This window comes from Pochonia chlamydosporia, chromosome 5, assembly GCF_001653235.2.
Source record: "Pochonia chlamydosporia 170 chromosome 5, whole genome shotgun sequence".
Classification (NCBI taxonomy): Eukaryota; Fungi; Ascomycota; class Sordariomycetes; order Hypocreales; family Clavicipitaceae; genus Pochonia; species Pochonia chlamydosporia.
In genome coordinates, this window is record NC_035794.1 from 61685 (window position 1) to 78948 (window position 17264).

At 49.8% G+C, this 17264-nt stretch overlaps 5 protein-coding genes and 1 non-coding gene across 6 annotated transcripts; 4 read left to right on the top strand and 2 right to left on the bottom strand.

Moving 5' to 3' along the window:
- The first annotated feature begins 447 nt into the window (after nucleotides 1-447).
- Nucleotides 448-528, top strand: VFPPC_17293. The gene has a single exon. It is a non-coding gene; the product is annotated as a tRNA-Ser (tRNA).
- An 89-nt stretch (nucleotides 529-617) lies between these two features.
- VFPPC_17992 (hypothetical protein) lies at nucleotides 618-971 on the top strand (the record flags this gene model as incomplete). The annotated part of the gene is made up of 1 exon (XM_022429657.1): nucleotides 618-971. One exon carries the CDS (start codon nucleotides 618-620, stop codon nucleotides 969-971), a length of 354 nt encoding a protein of 117 aa, XP_022285289.1.
- Nucleotides 972-3520: 2549 nt separating this feature from the next.
- Nucleotides 3521-6335, top strand: VFPPC_13821 (SOM1 protein; the record flags this gene model as incomplete). The annotated part of the gene is made up of 5 exons (XM_018291593.1): nucleotides 3521-4012; nucleotides 4122-4297; nucleotides 4374-5700; nucleotides 5816-6112; nucleotides 6174-6335. The coding sequence occupies 5 exons, from the start codon at nucleotides 3521-3523 to the stop codon at nucleotides 6333-6335; spliced, it is 2454 nt and encodes an 817-aa protein (XP_018141313.1).
- A 795-nt stretch (nucleotides 6336-7130) lies between these two features.
- Nucleotides 7131-7847, bottom strand: VFPPC_13822 (transport protein particle (TRAPP) complex component Bet3; the record flags this gene model as incomplete). Its single annotated transcript, XM_018291594.1, has 4 exons — nucleotides 7131-7442; nucleotides 7488-7710; nucleotides 7757-7765; nucleotides 7813-7847. The coding sequence occupies 4 exons, from the start codon at nucleotides 7845-7847 to the stop codon at nucleotides 7131-7133; spliced, it is 579 nt and encodes a 192-aa protein (XP_018141314.1).
- A 421-nt stretch (nucleotides 7848-8268) lies between these two features.
- Nucleotides 8269-9483, top strand: VFPPC_05354 (WD repeat-containing protein; the record flags this gene model as incomplete). The annotated part of the gene is made up of 4 exons (XM_018284561.1): nucleotides 8269-8400; nucleotides 8451-8577; nucleotides 8630-9385; nucleotides 9434-9483. 4 exons carry the CDS (start codon nucleotides 8269-8271, stop codon nucleotides 9481-9483), a joined length of 1065 nt encoding a protein of 354 aa, XP_018141315.1.
- A 5214-nt stretch (nucleotides 9484-14697) lies between these two features.
- VFPPC_05355 (L-amino-acid oxidase) lies at nucleotides 14698-16532 on the bottom strand (the record flags this gene model as incomplete). The annotated part of the gene is made up of 4 exons (XM_018284562.1): nucleotides 14698-14753; nucleotides 14807-14900; nucleotides 14951-16461; nucleotides 16514-16532. The coding sequence occupies 4 exons, from the start codon at nucleotides 16530-16532 to the stop codon at nucleotides 14698-14700; spliced, it is 1680 nt and encodes a 559-aa protein (XP_018141316.1).
- Between the last annotated feature and the right edge of the window lie 732 nt (nucleotides 16533-17264).

The following is a 17264-nucleotide window of genomic DNA, read 5'->3' on the forward strand; positions in this document are numbered from 1 at the left end:
GACTGTGACCGCGGTTTGCATAGCCGCAGGGGCGAGTCGACATCAAAGGCGGTGGATTGCTAGATGAGAAGGGACATTTTGTTGCATTACCGCCGATGACGAGGTGAATCGGGATGCATTCGTGAGGTTTCCTCCCTTGCAGCTAGAAAATCCGATCCTCAAGCCATATGCTTCAACTCCTCCATGGATGCTAGATGTGTGCCTCACTTCGCACGGAGATGTGATGATTTGCAGCAAGGTCAAATCACCAATGTGTGATACCAGCGAAATGGCACGACAAGCCAAACCACCACGTGCAACACGTACATATTGCCCCCCTCAAACAAATTCAGCAGCTAACGCACCTTTTCGACGGTGTCTGGTGTCTTCTACGACGATTTCAGCCTGGCTGTCAAAACGACAACCTTCTTAGACACAAATAGCGAGTTCTCGGCGCAACGGTCAATGGGCGGAGTGCCAGAGTGGTTAATGGGTACGCCTAGAAAGCGTATGGTTTCGGCCTCGCAGGTTCGAATCCTGTCTCCGTCGGCGTTATCTTTTACAATCCCAATCTTTTTGGTAGTTGATTTTGCTAGTCCGAGTTTATTTTTTTTTTTAATTGCCGCGAAGATGGGGCAATGAGTGTCGTGGAGGTTCTCATGTCCGAAGGCCCCACTAATTCCCCTTCTAGGCACTTAGGTGGGCATCATACCGCACCGAGGTCCCAGCTTTTGTGTAACAACACGGTAATTATGAGTACCGGTACCGGTACTGTGCTGCAGCTAAATATAATTAACTGCAATGTGACAAATAAACGAGATGCTGCCTGCTTTGTCTTCTCCATATATTACCCCGTGCAAGCTCTTTTGTCAGTGTACGAAAAGAGATGTGGTGTCTTGAATGGGCGTCCGTGCGATTCGGTTGACCATCGAGGGTCGACAGCGCTTGCAGGATCGGATCTTCCTTTGCGTAACAAAGGATTCAAGGTGTAGCGTGAACTAACAAGGGAAATATTGCGCGGTTTGAACTTGAATGGTATGAGGGCATTGTGCATTACATGGAGGGGAGTCAAAACACCATGTTGTGAAAAGACATTTGAAACACAGTCTGAATTGGAATATCAGAAGGCCGCCAAGTCTGTCAGATAACTGCTCCGTAGCATGCAAGGCATTGTGATTTGGAAACGACTAGGAATCATTTGCGTTCGCTTGCATGTGCTAGAACCTTTGTTTTCAGACTCCTTTGTGTTGATACGTTCATGCTACTCCTTCTTTGATGATATATGGTGTCGGAAATGTTTGTGCCCGATTAGGAAATGGTTCAGGGTAGTGAGTCTGTTCGGTGGTGCGACCGGCTCCGACCGGCTCAGTGCTGGCCATGTGCATTTTATCGATCGGTGCTGTGGTGGCATGTTTTTTTTTTGTTTTTTTATTTTCTTGGCCAACTTTTTCGCTAAATTCTTGGTCGTGTCGTCATTCTGTGGTGGCTTGATTTGAATGCGATGAGGTGTGCAAGCGTCGGGGCATGGTCACACCAGACCGCGTATAAGTCACACCACGGCTTTGGAATGGATGGAGGGCCATTCACCACGAAATACTGACACATGTGATTTGCAACTCGATTTGTATTTTCAATATTAGTTATCTCGCGTCATGCAATGTGCAATGCAAAGAAATTAAGTGCGTTGGCAATTTTGCTGCTTTATGCGACATGATTGTAGAATGACATTTCACCTGGGAAAAAGTGAACAGGAAAAAGCAATGACAAAAAAGAGAACATTGAACACCAAAAAATAACGTCAGGGAAAAAGCCCCCTCGCCATTTCCCCCCCATCACCGCCAGATTTAACCCCGCAAAAGCAAATGGCTCGATTGAATCCGAGAACCTATGGCCTCAAAGTCACCCAAGGTTTGCTACACATTCAATGATTGAACCCAACTCGAGGTCATGAGATGGATCATGGTCCTCACTGCCTCGGGAGCTGACACGCTCATTGGCTTGAGGTAATGGATTGCTCAGAGTAAATTGCTCTGTGGTCAGGCTTGTGCTGCCATTGGGTAGCTTTTGCACCGCAATGGTGCCGCTGGGTGCCTCGTGCTGCCTGAGGCAGAAGGGGGGACGAAGGCGGGCAGAGAAATACGCGACTGGTCTGAGGAATACGCCATCTGGGAAGTGCTGAAGGTGGGCGGCGGCAGTTGGAGCGCAGGGGGATGGTCCGCTGTAGCTGCGTGCAGTCCAGCGGACGGGGTTTGAAGTACAGCGATTTGATTTTTCCACTTTTCTGGTACAGTTGAAGGTTGATGGGCGCACTGTACGTGCATCGATGACTTGAACAGTATCTGCACAGAGATAGAGCGTTGACACTGTCCGACACACTGTATTGGCGCGACCATGCATCAAATGTCCATACAGTGCTAATTTACACCACCCCACAATCCACTCCTTTCATGCTGGCACTGTAGACGCAGCTGAACTCGTCCTTCACTTTGGCACTCCGGCTGTCTCGCATGCAGCGACATGGACATGGACATGCGTCTCCGTCCCTCTCAGTCCCCATTGTTACCTTCAGACCAAGACCAAGACGTTTGCTGTATTGATACAGAAACTGCTGGGATAATTTTAATGTTCATCGCAACAATTGTCTCCACGGCGCACCGCGAGTGCTGACGGAGGTACGCCCAAGCTGACACGACCAGCATCACGGCCGCCACGGAAATACGGAGGCTCACCAAAGAAACGAACACGGGGGCAAAGGAAAAAAAGAAAGCCAACATCAGCTTTCGAATTCATCAGATCTTCAGTCTCGGAGGAAAAAAGTTTATCACTATTAACAGCAAACTGCGTCTGTGGTGTGGCCGCCCTACGGCTGCGACCAACAGCAAGGCTCCTCTGCTCTGCTCTGCTCTTCTCTGTTCACTTTGTCCCGACAGACTGGCTCCGACCTGACTGCCTCAGACTGGCTGGCTCGCTCACTCACACTCACTCACTCTTTGCTGTCAAGTCCCAGCCCCCAGGCAAGGCGAAACTCTCCGTCCACCTTCACACCCATCCTTCCTGTCTCTTCCCCCATCTTCATTCATCCATATCCGTTCTTTTTTTTTCTTGTCGCCTTCATTCTCCGACTTCCCCCATCGCGCGCATCCCCCTTCGCCGCGAATCTATCCTCGTCGTCGTCTGCAGATTTGCGCATTACGTCTGCTGGTCTGACCCCCGATCTGTCTTGTCTTGTTTCGACCGCCGCGACCGAGTATCTAAAAAACCCCTGCCGCGACTGGTATCGACCGACGGACTCTCGCCCCTCTCACCCACGCCTCGCCCACGGCCGCACCGCACTGGCTTGAGGTTCTTCAAGCTGTCGAGTGCCGTGCTCTATTTTCTGTTGACGGCCTGGCGTTAAATCTGTGGGCTTTGCGAGGCAGATTGTCTTTTTCCTGACCTCAATCCCACCGCCTGCCAGACGTGTCATAGTCATTGATATCCCTACCATATCCCCCTCTATCGCCTCGCCCGCGTCGCAGCTACTCATATACCCGCCGACATCATGGCCATGAACCCGAATATGGGCATGGCCAACATGAACCCCATGGGAGGTCCTGTTGGCGGTGCGCCAATGCCCATGATGAACAATGGTGCCGCCATGAATCCCCAGGCTGCCGCCGCCGCCGCCGCTCAAGCAAGACACCAACAAGTGGAAAGTCAACGCGGCGTCCTCAACACCTACATTTACGAGTACTTCATCCGCTATGGCATGTACGACTGTGCTCGCTCACTGCTGTCGAGCGATCAGCAGGTAAACGTCCACAAGGATGGAAAGGGTGGCAACACTGCCAACGGCGAGGATCCCATGGACACCGACTCCAAGGATGACTTGGACGCCAAGCTGCCCGATGACCTACCGCCTCCCAAGCTTCCCATGCCTGCCTCGGACTCCTCATTTCTCTACGAGTGGTTTTGTCTCTTTTGGGATATTTACAATGCCCAGCGTGTCAAGAGTGGCAATGGCAGCATCAACCAATATGTCGCTCACACTCAGGTACGGTTGACAATATTTTCTTCCCGACGCTACTTCTTCTCTCTGTCCGCCTTGTTCTCCCCTTACAATGACACCGTCGTGCACGGCACCAACTAACATTCCTTGGCAGCAACAATCTCGAATGAAGCAGAACCAGCAACAGGAGCTTCTTCGCCAAATGCGCCCGAATGATATTGCACAGCAGCAATACCAAGCCCAAATGATGAGAATGCAGAATGGCAACATGAACATGGGCATCAAGCAGGGTAACCTCGCCCGTGCTGCTATGGCTAACAACCAGAATAAGTGGGTTCCCATTTGATATCGCACCGAAACCATGTGGCAGGACGTTTGTAACTAATTTTGACCTCTCTCTTTGCAGTCCCCAAATGATGATGCAACAGGCCAAGCAGAATCAGATGCAGCGTGACCCATCTGGCATGGATCAAAACCGCGACCGTCCCTCATCGCCCGCGTCTGGAGAGAATGCGCCATCACCATCAAAACGACCACGCATCGACGGAGCACCATTCAACCCTAATCAGCCAGGAGGCATGGTCGCCAATGGTCGGCCAGCTCAGGGCATGCCCGGACAGCAAATGCCGACCAACCCGAGCGTCGCTGCCGCTCACCATATGCTGACTGCTAATGGCATCAACCCCAGTAGCTTAAACCCACAACAATTCCAGAACTTTGTCAATGCCCCGCCAGCCGCTCAGCAAAAGTCTATTGCTACTTACTCTCAGAATCTCCAACAACAGCAGGGTAGCCAGATGGGAAACAAGCAGATGCCAAATGCTGGAGGCCCACAGGGTCAAGGCTCACCCATGATGGCACCGGGACCCGATGGAACTGCCCTTAACGCCTTTTACAACCCCGGAGGTGAAATGGCTGGCCCTGGAGGAATCCGACCCGGGCCTGGTGGTCCTCAGGCCGCCGCCGGGAGCAACCATGCGCTGCAGGACTATCAAATGCAGTTGATGTTGCTCGAGCAACAAAATAAGAAGCGACTGATGATGGCAAGGCAGGAGCAAGATACCATTACTGGCACAACACCCGGGGCTCCTGGACAACCCGGTCAGGGCCCCAACGGACAGTCCTTCCCCGATGCCTCTCCACAGGCGATGCGATCAGGAGCGTCGCCAAATCCTGCCGATCAGATGAAGCGTGGTACTCCTCAGATGAACAATTCGGGTATTCCGTCGCCGATTCCTGAAGGCGGCCAGTCCCGCGATTCTCCCAACCCTGCCATGAATTTCATGGGTAACCAGGTTGACCCCAACATGGCACCGCATTTCTTCAAGCCTGGGGCCGACATGACGCAAGCACAGATGAACGGCATGAGACCACCAAGCTCACACCCTGGACAGCCCTTCAACGGCCAGATGAACCCGCAACAGATGATGGCAGCCCGCCAGATGCAACAAGCCCAGGGGCAACAGGGACAGCAGGCTGGACAGGGTGCACCAGGACAGTGGCAACAAGGCCCCAACGGCCAAACGCCTCAAGGCATGCAGCAAAACCAGCAGGTGCAAGGAACGCCCCAACAGCGATCAATGCCTCCACCTTCTGCTCCTGCCGGTGCCGCAAACAATGCAAACAGCCGAACTACTGCTTCACCTCAGCAAGCCGCAGCGGCTCCTCCGACACCCAGTCAAGGAAACAAGCCCGCACCGAAGAAGAAGGAGACCAAGGCTGCCAAAGAGAAGGTACATTTTTTTGTCACTATCCATTCCCCCACTCACACAACCGAAATCATTGCTCAATGCTTGAGTACACTGTGTACTGTTATTTTGGACATTTAAAACTGACATCCGTATTTAGCGTGCTGCCGCCGCTGCAAAGAAGGCCAACCAGAATGCCGCCGCTGCGGGAGCTACTCCAGCTGGCGAGAACTCAGGTGAGGCGGAGGCAACGCCCGCAACGCCGATTACCCCTGTCAACCCAGCATTCAACAAGAATGCGCAGAACGGAGGTGCCGGCGCCAATGCACAGGCCACCACGAGTGCTGCTGCTCCCGCTGCGACGGCTGCTGCACCGGCTCCTCAAGCAGCTCCTGTACCACCTCAGCCCCATGGCGATCCAAACCAGAACGGAATGATGGACAACTTTGGCAGCATGGTAAGTTTGCGTCAACGTATGATGCTCGCTGGTGGACTTTGTTACTAACTGTACTTTGCAGATGGAGTTTGGAAGTATGGAGCTTGCCAACCCCTTGCAGTCGGGTGATGTTTTGAACGACTTCGACTTCGACTCGTTCCTCCATGAAGATAACAATGAGCCATTTGACTTCAACGGCACATTTTCCGGCATGGAAGGTGGCGATCCCATCGGAGCCGACTAGATGCCAGCGTCAATGTACGGAAAGTAAAGCATGCATATATGCAAGGATGAAAGGATGAAAGAAGACGAAGTCAAGTTTGTGTTTTGTTAAGTCGCCTGGCCAGTAAATGGTCTCTTTTCTTATTCACTCAGTGTGTCATTGTGGCTCAAACTCTAATCTGGCATCATTCGACACGGCGTTTCAAGGGGGGCCTTTTTTATTATATCATGGTATTTTGTCTGGCTTGTGTTATGCGGCGATCCAGGGTCTCGGGAGAGAGATGTTGGTGGGCTACAGATGGGGAAAACAGCCGTTGTTCTCGAGTGTTATATCTCTGTTTTCCTTTCTCTCTTCTTCTTTCTTGCTGTTATATTTCCTCCCCCGTCTCCCCTATTGTGTGTGTGTGTGGTTTGGCTCTCAAAGAGTACTATTTATGCCATCCTGTTACTTTTATTGATGCGAGGAGTGGCTGGGTTTAAGGCAGGTGGAAGGGAATCCTGGAGAACGCGTTATCGTCTCCCGAGTGTTTATGTTTGGTTTATATCGAAAGCGGTCTTCGAATATATCATACCACGCCTTGTATTGCCAATTTGTTGTTTCGCCCAGTGATGTTGGCGCATGCAATTTGTTTCGACACGTGCACCTTTTCCCACCCGACCTTGGTGGAGTTTGGATATTTCACAATCATAATCATATCTTTATATACAGTGACAGGCTAGTCTAACCTCTGCAAAACCCATGAATCGATACCTTAACGCCCCCACTCCAGGATCATCAGCATGCACCATGAGCCGAATTGCAAGCCCCTGAACACGGCTAATCATCCTCTGGCGGTAGTTCATCGTCAATGTACCGTATCAGCGAAACCCTCATCTCAGTAGTATCATTCCCCCTCAAGACATCACTGATAAAATGCGCCTCCACCTGCATCTGCACCATTTCCAAAGCGCCCCTCAGCACGCCACACAAGATATTCGAATACCACAGCTCGTTCTGCGCTCGTCCATCATCAGGCAATTCCACAAAGTCCGCAAAGGGGTTCTCGTCAAACAGCAACGAGAATTGGTTATTGTCCGAGGTCCAATTCGTTATTTGCGGCGTAATATTCAGAAAGATTTTGAAACCAACCTAATCTCGTTAGTGTCAGAATCGAAGGGTAGCGGGAGCACTCACCCTTGCTATCATGTCGGCTGTTTCTCTGAAATTCGCACACCGCTTCATGGTGTTGGACTTGGCGAGGTAGTCTTCTATTAGGCGGAGGCCGATGTTGTAGCCCATTTTGTCGAGTTGCTTGTTTACTTCGGCGTAGTCGTTTTCAAAGTCTTTGCAGAGCTGGGCTACGACCGTGCCGTAGGTGAGGGTGACGAGCTCGGCATTGACTTTGTCGATTCGTGTTCTGGCTTGTTAGATGGTGTGGAGGGTGGACGGGTGGGAGTGCTTACTTCCATATTCTGGGGGAGTCAGTATTGCGGAATGGGTTGGGGGTGGATGGACGTACTCTTCGCCTACGCGGGAGGCTTTGCTTGCTGCCATTTTGGAGGGGCCTTGTGGGTTGCGCGATGATTTGAGATGTTGTGCTGTTGGCGGGGTTTGGAGGTGTATTTGTATCCAGGTTGCTGGGGAAGATGATTTGGTGTTTACGAACGTCGGTTGGGAGCTGGTTGGAAGTGGGATTCGGATGCTTGAAGCTCACAAGGTGTGGGGGAGTAAGTGAAGGGGGGGTTATAGGGAACAACCACCGGCCCGACTGTCCCATCAGTCAGACCTGCATCCAAGTTGGAGCTCAACCCCAGTTTTTGACTTGTAAAAAGTTCCAAGCTACAACTGCCACTACTTGACGACATTGCGACGCGACAATTCGGTTCCCGACTGTATAAAACCACCTTGTGGCCTCACATCTGACATTTTCACTCGCCACAGACGGAAGTAGCGACTCTTGACCCGCCCGGCCGCCATGTCTGCCGAAAAACGCCCCGCTGAGGACGACCCCAGCTCGTCCCAGATGCTCGTCAAGAGACAAAATGTGAGCATGTCAGAGGGTGCGCTGGCGCGATTGAATGCGTCGAATAATGCTCTTGTTCAAACTGTTCGTGTATCCCTTTTAAACTTTCCAAGACGAAAGCTGACGCTGAGCAGAGTGCAAGAACGAGCGCATTACAATCTCCAGTGATGGAGCTCTCAGGACACACTGGAGAGATTTTCACAGCCAAGTTTGATCCGACGGGCAATTTAATCGCGTCAGGATCAATGGATAGAAGCATAAGTATGTATTTGGGAATGGCGTTTGGCGGGACTTTCTGTGCTAATGGGTTTAGTGCTCTGGAGAACGTACGGAGATTGCGAGAACTACGGCTTCTTAAATGGCCACAAAGGCGCCATCCTCAGCCTCCAATGGTCGCGGGATTCGGAAATCTTGTACACTGCTTCGGCGGATAGACACCTCGCTAGCTGGGATCTCACCTCGGGCACGAGAATTCGAAGATATATTGGGCACGAGGAAACCGTCAACACGGTGGACATTACTCGACGCGGCGAGGACCTTATCATCAGCGGTAGCGACGATTCTACCATTGGCATCTGGGATCCGCGTAGCAAAAACGCGGTCGACTACATCGAAACCGACTTCCCTGTCACAGCAGTCGCCATGTCATCTGCTGGGAATGAGATTTTCGCAGGCGGTATTGACAATGATATTCGGGTTTGGGATCTGCGCAAGAAGTCGGTGGTGTATTCTTTGCTGGGACACACGGAATCCATCATGTCGCTCAAGGTGTCGCCTGATTCGCAATCATTGGCGTCGTACGGCATGGACTCGACGGTTCGGACGTGGGATATCCGGCCGTTTGCACCTACGGAGCGACATATTCGCACCTTTGACGGGGCGAATTTCGGCATGGACCAGAACCTCCTGGGTGTGAGTTGGGATGCAGATGGCAAAAAGATTGCGGCGGCGTCGGCAGACGGGACTGTGGTGGTGTGGTCTAGTGAGAATGGCAAGTTGTTGTACAAGTTGCCTGGACACAAGGGCACGGTTAATTCCGCAGAGTTTGCGCCAGGCGGTGAACCAATTTGTAAGTTGATGGTTGATGTGATTTGTTTATGGGTGCTGACTGTGACAGTGCTTTCTGCTTCGTCGGACAGAACGATGCTGCTGGGAGAGTTGAAATGATCAACTGAAAGCGCCCTTGGCATCAGCTGCGACCAAGGGCGAGAATAAGGATATCAGAGGCATGCCGAGCAAAGCCGGTTCCAAGTTCTTCGGGCTCAACTTACAGCTCCACGTCCAGCCTCAGTGCCGGAGCACTGATCGGAGTCGGGAGTCGGGGACAAGGTATAGTCGGGTAATCCGCGCCCCTGTTGATGACCGGTAACGGATGCAAGTTGCGGAGGACAAGCACGGTCATGGGACTTCCACGACAGGAACGTGTGCCGTGTCCGGGGGCAGTTGACGTTGCCGACAGCTATTCACGACATAGAATTTGAGCGCTTGACACTATATGTATCATAGAGCTTATGCGACCACGGAGTAATATACATCATTCACCAGTTTCACGAACGCTTGCACTCTGATTCTTATTTCCTGAGGATGATTTGCCACATCTCATATATTTTATCAACTAAAGATCCATCTAGTCGTAGATATGCAATGGTACGTTACCAGCCATTCCCTCCTGTGACCTTAAGTTATAACTCCCGATGCTCTTACTCCAACCAACGAATCTATTCCCAATATGAGCCACGGTGAACGACATCCCAACCCAAACCCCAAACTCCTCTCCCATAAACGAATCAACATCATCCCAGTCACCCAACCTCCGCCACAACAACCTTCCACCGACAACTCTTCACACACTGCTGACACATCTCCGGCAGCACCACATCCACAACCGCATTATACAGTCCCGGCGGCAGCGAAAACGGACAATACCGCGACGCGTACACGTAACCCTCCTCCCTGCGCTGCGTCATCGTCCAGAAATCACAGGGCCGCTCTGTCGTCAACGGCCGCAGTGAGAGGTGCAGATATCGTCGGACGGAGGGTATGAAGCGGTGTTCTTGGCGCCAGCACGCGCATTTGGCTTCTTTGATGCAGGGGCAGTATTTGCGGATCATTTTGAAGTAGCACATTTTCTGGGAGCATTCTCCGGTAAGGGAAAGGAGTCGGTGTTTTTGGGATACGTATTTTCAGAAGGGATGGACATGGCTTTTTAGTTTTGGTGAGGTTCGTGGTGATGGGTGTTTGGAAGGTTGTACAAAGTGATGCTGTGTTTCAATATTGGTCACGTTGACTTGGGGTAGACGTGTACTGCTGCGATACGCTGGTTGTTGTTTTGGGATGTGGTGCCTGTTGGTGTTGTTTGTTTTTGGATGTTGTTCCTTTTTTTTGTTTCTTTTGGTGTTGATGGATGTGGCGGTCGATGTTGGAAATGCCGTATCAGAGACAGCATGTACAGATTTTACAGCGGTCGTGGCAAGCTGGGCAAAAGTCTCGCACCACAACGTCTGTTGTTGGGAACTTTCCGGCAGGGTAATTCGGGCATTCGGCGCCAGGGCCAGGTTCTCGAGTCTCCTGAACCACTGCTTCAAAGGCAGGGCAGGCGTCCACCCTGAAAAACTTGTGCTTGTATACCTTGTCCGGTTCATTCAAGTGATTTCTACATCGTCTGTCGTGGCACTTGCAGATGTACTTCATATGCACGGCCCAACACATTTTGTGGGCTGGTGTTGTAGGTTTGGTGGTGAGCGGATCTTGGGTTTCGCAGTGATTCGTTGGTGGTTTGCTGGGGGGAGGGGTAATGATGCTCCTTAGTGAGATGTTTGGGAGAAGAGAATGATACGCAGTTCTTGTGCCGTTTTGTGATGATTATTTGGTCGTTTGCTGTGAGAGTAGTGTGATGTTCCTTGAATGGGATACATGAGAGGAAAGTGACCTTTTATAACCATGGGATGAACGATTCCCTGTATATGTAGACGAGAGGTGTGAAGGGTATGGTATTATCGAGCTGTTATGTTCAGTATCACTTCAAACTATAATTCATTATGTTGGAGAGGTTCAGACCAGTGAAATGGAAGCATCGTGTTGAAGCGTGGAGTTCACATGGTGAACGTGTGGATAACAGCACAGGGAGAAAATTTCGCTGCAAGTAGTATCATGGTTCATTCAAAAGGTTAAAAGACTTAGATATGGTCATTGCGATAATGAAGAAAATATCCTTCCGAAGATAGGGCACAGGTGTCAAGGAGTCACGGCGTAATAGCTCTTCGGCCGCCTTCCTCCTTTCAGGAAGTTATGTTAACATGCTGGAAACAAAGTCGAGAGAACACTCCTTTCCTGACTACGAAATTTCAACAATAGTAGATGCATGGCCTTTGTTGGATTTGAAGAAGTCCGAAGAAAGATTTGGTCTGAAGAGAATGGCGCTTTGTTAGCACCTGTTGGGGTTTGTGGCTGTATATACAAACCTCTGGTGTGTTTCCATATACTTACCAAACGCTCGATATGAGGTACCATTCGTAGTTCAGAAAAACACTTTAAACGGTAAGTGGATAGTTCGTACGATTGCTTATACGAGTTTAGATATGGAATATGATGAGAAGGACGCACAGAAACATATGTCTTGCGTTGTGAATATGATCTCGTACTCCTGGCACAACAAAGAGGTCATATATACGAAGAAACTAACAATCACTGCGCATGAAGAGTAGTGGCTGAGACTTGGCAAAACTTTTATAAAATAGCAAGCTGTGGTAATTCTCAATTGTCCTTCCCATCACCGAGTCTATTCAGCTTCAATTCGTATAGAAGTACATGTTCTTATCGCTATAAACCACCAACAAAACTGTAAGGACAGAGTTCATACGCGAACTGTAAGCAATCTCTTCTCAGGAAAACAGGATAAAATTGTCATTGCGCCTTGATATGCAATCTCGACAACCAACTAGCCTGCCCATGCCACCTCTCACACTAGCACAACGGCCGCCTCCCCCTGGCAGTGCTTTTGACACGACTCGCACTCATGAACCAATATAACAAGGTCAATAACTGGTAAATAGTTGGGACAAAGGGTCAAAGGCTCAAGCTCAGGAAAGTTGTCCCGCCATTCAGGACACGCTTCTGGCGTACATGGTTCTAACCGCACAAAGTGCAAATACTGTTGCAGTATGTCGGAGTACCGTGGATTATCTTCCTGCATTGCGCCAACTTGGCAAATTGTGTGTTTGCAGGGACAGTGTATCTCTTTGGTTGTGAATATGCACATTTTGTGTATTGAGGTGGGAAGTGTATTTTGACTGTACGTGTTTCAAGAGGTCGGTGAAGGGTGGTCTTTTTATGCTAATTTCTGGCTCGTTTCTGATCAAGTGGGCAAAACTTGAAACTGTGTCGATTTGTTATTAACTACTTTCGCATCGCGTGAATGGAGATATCAGGTGGGATAGTTACAAATACTGGCATCGCTCTGCAGTTGGTCACTCTTGCGGTGGGTGTCATTTGTTACAACTCCATGGGCTTGACACCATCACAAAGTTTAATAGGACTTCCAACTTGGTTCAGGTGTGGGTTTTCATCCCCATATACAAATGTTTTGGTTCAATGTCCGTGTTGGCCGGGTACATGTTGTGTTCACATGGAGAACCACAGATCTGTACGACAAGGGGAGCACTCGCAGAGAATACTTGCTGAACAATGTACGCGGCAGGGACTTCATGAACAGCGCTTAATTAATGGAGCATTCGTGGTATTTTGTAACACGGCAACATATTTATAGGCAGCGAACAGTTGAACAACATGCAAGTGCGCATCCAAAGTCCTCTTGCAGAACACAAACAACACTCCTTTCAGACGTATTGTTCCTTAATATTTTGTTGGAACAACAAAGATTTACGTATTGAGTTTGGCTCGCATTTGAATATTAGTTCTGTTTGATTTGGAAATATGTCTCAAATTATGTTGAAGCTATTCTCGCGCGCCCCATCCGGCAAACTTAAGCCCCGGATCCCTCAGACGCAGGCCGTAAAACGAAATTTCTATCGAAATAACTGCCACAACACGCACATCTTAGCCACGCCGACGTGGCACACAATTTTCGCGACAATGTCCGCATCTCATGGGTAGGGTCTTGGTCTTGGTTTCGTCGTACATGCCCTTTGGTGGTGAGAAAGGACATCTACGAGATGCCTTCTCACCCCCTGACTCGTCCTTCCACAGCGGGCATGCAACTGCTTTGTAAGTGAAGGAGGTGAAGTGGAAAGAGTCAGCATGCTGTTGAGGTGTGAAAAGAGGGCGCTCAATGCACTTTTTCTCACAAAAAGGCTTGTCGCAAGGACATAACCTCTTAGTTCTCTCATATCTGCACATCCTGTAGACTTGTGCGAACGTCGGCGTTTGCAGAGGAGAAGTTTTGGGTCGGTATAAAAGTTGAAAGCGTTGTATGGGAAAACAGATGTCAAGATGAGACCAGAAACCCAGGATGCAAGAAGCGGCGACAGAGCTCAGTTATATACGTAGCTGATTTGGCTAACATCTACTGTCGACGGGTGGCTTTATTGAACTAACTGAGAAAACAATGACTTTGGTTGTATGGAAATGCCCTGAAATACTCATAAAACCTAACCATTCGTCATGTGTTGCTGAAGATGAACGAGGCAATTCAGATGTTGGACTTGAACTGGGAGCCTGGAAACGGCAGTGTTACTGAACAGTGTATTTGAAGTGCAAACAACTGGAACCGTAGTACGTGGCCTTGATACTGGTCTCCTGCGTGTTGTGATGGGTAATTTCGCTCGTGTTTGAACTGTCTGGGTAGTGTTTTGGTAGTGTCCAGGATACAACTCTTTGATCATATCGACAAGCGAACTAATTGATGAATTACAAGATCCTTACTGGCCGTTTTGGACCCTGATAAGTTAGAATAAAGGAACTTCTGTATCCGCAGAACAACTTTCTGTCATTCTTCACACCCATACGGAAGTTACAGAGGAGACTCCTGACTCAAGGGCTAACTTTTGCGAGCATTACAGTAGAGCGCGATAGTATGACATAACTAGAAGCGCGGTCTTACAATATGCGGCTTCATAATAATATGATAGTGTACGGTTGGCTGGCAAATCCACTTGTCGTGGTTGAGGTGCGAGCACACAGTTTCGGCAGATTCGGTCCAACATGGAATAGGGACAATGGTATTTACCCATTACTAGCTGATGGATGATAAAGTTTCACTAGTTACAAGGACGAGCGTGCCGCTGTTGTTTGCCTGTCCACAACGACAGCAGGAACAGCCATAAACATAGACACCAATAGACGAATGATCATCACAAGGACAAATGCAACTGAAGTAATAGTCATTATATCTTGACACTCGTCTACACTCAACTGCCCTATGCCCTATCTATTAAGCCACTTCTTCACAGCCGCCTTCGCCTCATCAACCAATCCAAGTTCTACAATCGTAAGCACAACTCAACATTGAACACATTCACATCAGCAAACTTACCAAGAAGCATCTGCACCGCGCCTCTAACTCCAGAGTCCAGCGCAGAACATATCCAACCGTGCGTGAACGAAGTATGCTCGCCAATAAAAATTAACTGTCTCGCATCAGCTACACGCCATCAACGCCTACAAACCAAGCACTTACATTTTCATGCACTTTAAAGTATTCCGGGATATACAGCTCGTGCTGCCCAACCGTCGGATTCGCCCACCCTGCTGCCGTCGAGGGATCTGAGCCCCAGCACTTCCTAGCGTACTTACCAGTGTAGAGTTTCCGTGTATGTTCCCCGTGGATCTCGCACATCGCATCTAGAACGTACTGGATGTGCTCTTCGTCCGACATGCTCATCATTCGCATAATCTCGTGGTTAACAGACCCCTCTAGATAGGTGCCTAGAATGGCCGCCGGGCCAGTTGAATTGATGTTATACGAAGGGTAGCACACCTGAGCTATGCCGGGAATGTCGGTGGTCGTGCTGCAGCTCCCGTATATAGGGTTCTTCATCTTCTCCCAGAAACGCTCGGAGTACTCGAGCGCAACTTTGCAGCACGTATCGTAGTTGAGATTCTTGATGGCGTTGAGCATCGTTATCTCTAGTTGGGGAAGACGCCATTGTCGGACGATGGAGAAGGGTGCGGAAATAATGGCGTAGTCAAACGTTGAGGATTGGAAAGCGGCATCCTTGAAATGATGCTTCCACTGAAGCGTGACTTTGTTGTTTTTGTAATGAACGCGCTCAATCTTTCTGTTAAATTGCAGATTGTCTTTCACTAATGGGCCAAATGATAGTGGAAGACGACTCAGTCCCCCGTCGATGGTCTTCCAACTATCCGCGCTCTCATACAACAGATCGTACATGTACTCCCAGAAGCTGCCGTGGGGATCCTGTTGAATATCCAGCAAATCAGTGGTGTTGAGGTCCCCTTTAAGGTACTGCGATATGTATGAGAACTCAGACCATCGATCTCCTGGCTGTCCGCTGAGTCCGTTGTCGGTCCACTTTCTGTGCGCCTTGTACATACTCTTTGCCATTTCGACCATGAACTTGTCTCCGGGTAACTTCTTGTCCAGCAGGTTGGAGATGGCTTTAGCGTGGGGGTCCATGATCTCCGGGGGAGATAATGAGGCGTTGTTGTCGATTTGCTTTAGTGTTGGGGGAAGACCGCTTGACGTGCGGATTCCCTGAAAGTATTGTAGACCGTTGTCGCTGTCCTCTAACCATGGGATTAAATCGACTTTTAGCTTTGGGTTCTTTTCGTTAATCTTGTTTATCTCTTTGATTAGATCGAATACTAGGAGAGTGTCGGAGATCTTGTACTTCTTGCCGCTGTCGGGATCAACATAATCTACTGGGAACCGCATCGGCCCCATCTCCTGGTAGGAGTAGTCGAATGGGTCTTCGGAGAAGTAAGCTGTACGAACGCGGCCGCCGAGACGGTCATTCGCCTCCAGGATGGTGAGGTTTGTGAATCCCGACTGGTGTAAGATCAAGTATGTCATGAGTCCTGACATGCCGGCTCCAACAATGCCAATCTCCTTGCTCTTGGCGGCTTCAACATCGACCATCGCAGGTTCTTTCTGCTTTAGCATCCTAACTCCTTCGAACCAAGCTCCAAGGGCGTCGAAGCCGTTGCCTTTTGTCATTGCGATTGACTCTGCGATAAAGCGTCAGCACGACTCACCTGGAGACTGATGTGTGCGACGTACCCTTTCTCCGTTTAGCCATTGCTCTTTTTGTTACATGTTCAACGTTTTGCGGCATGCTGCGGCCAACGAGTGCTCCGTAACTATTCCATGCTGCAATACAGCCGTCCGAAGGGGCGTCATGTGGAATTGCCCAGACTAGTCGTGACTGTTGACCGACAGACTCAGTCTTGGTGATGACATGGTGGAGGTCGTGTTGAGATTCCGCGGTACATGTACCATATGTGAAGGTGATTAAGCCCGGTACGAATTCGGAATGTACAACATGAATATTTGCCAATCGCGAAGTTACCTCACTTCGAATTTCAAGATGAAGGGGAAGGGAACTGGCAAGGCATGGCGTAATAAACCAGCCGCAAGCAGCTAGCAATGAGTTCTTCCGAACCATCTTGAACGGGCTCCCAGCCGTGGATGAAGTGACTCTTCTCAACACGTGGAAAACCAGGGAGTGTAATTGTGTGTCAACGCAGTGCCAAACAGCCGCTGATATTTATTCCCAGCACTACGGGGGTTCAGAGGCAGTCCCTTCGATCAGACCATCTGTCTGTCGGTTGTCTTCTCTTTACACGCTCAGTATGGGTAGCATAATCCCAGCTAGACCCCAACAAATGCACCCTTAGCAATATCACCAGGGTTGTGTATCTAATGTAGCAGAGGCAAGAAGAGTGCAGATCGCCGGACGGCACGCCACGGGCACGGGAAATTATCAGCTCTGCTGCAAGACGCCTATCGTTGGACTACCGAGGAAACAGGC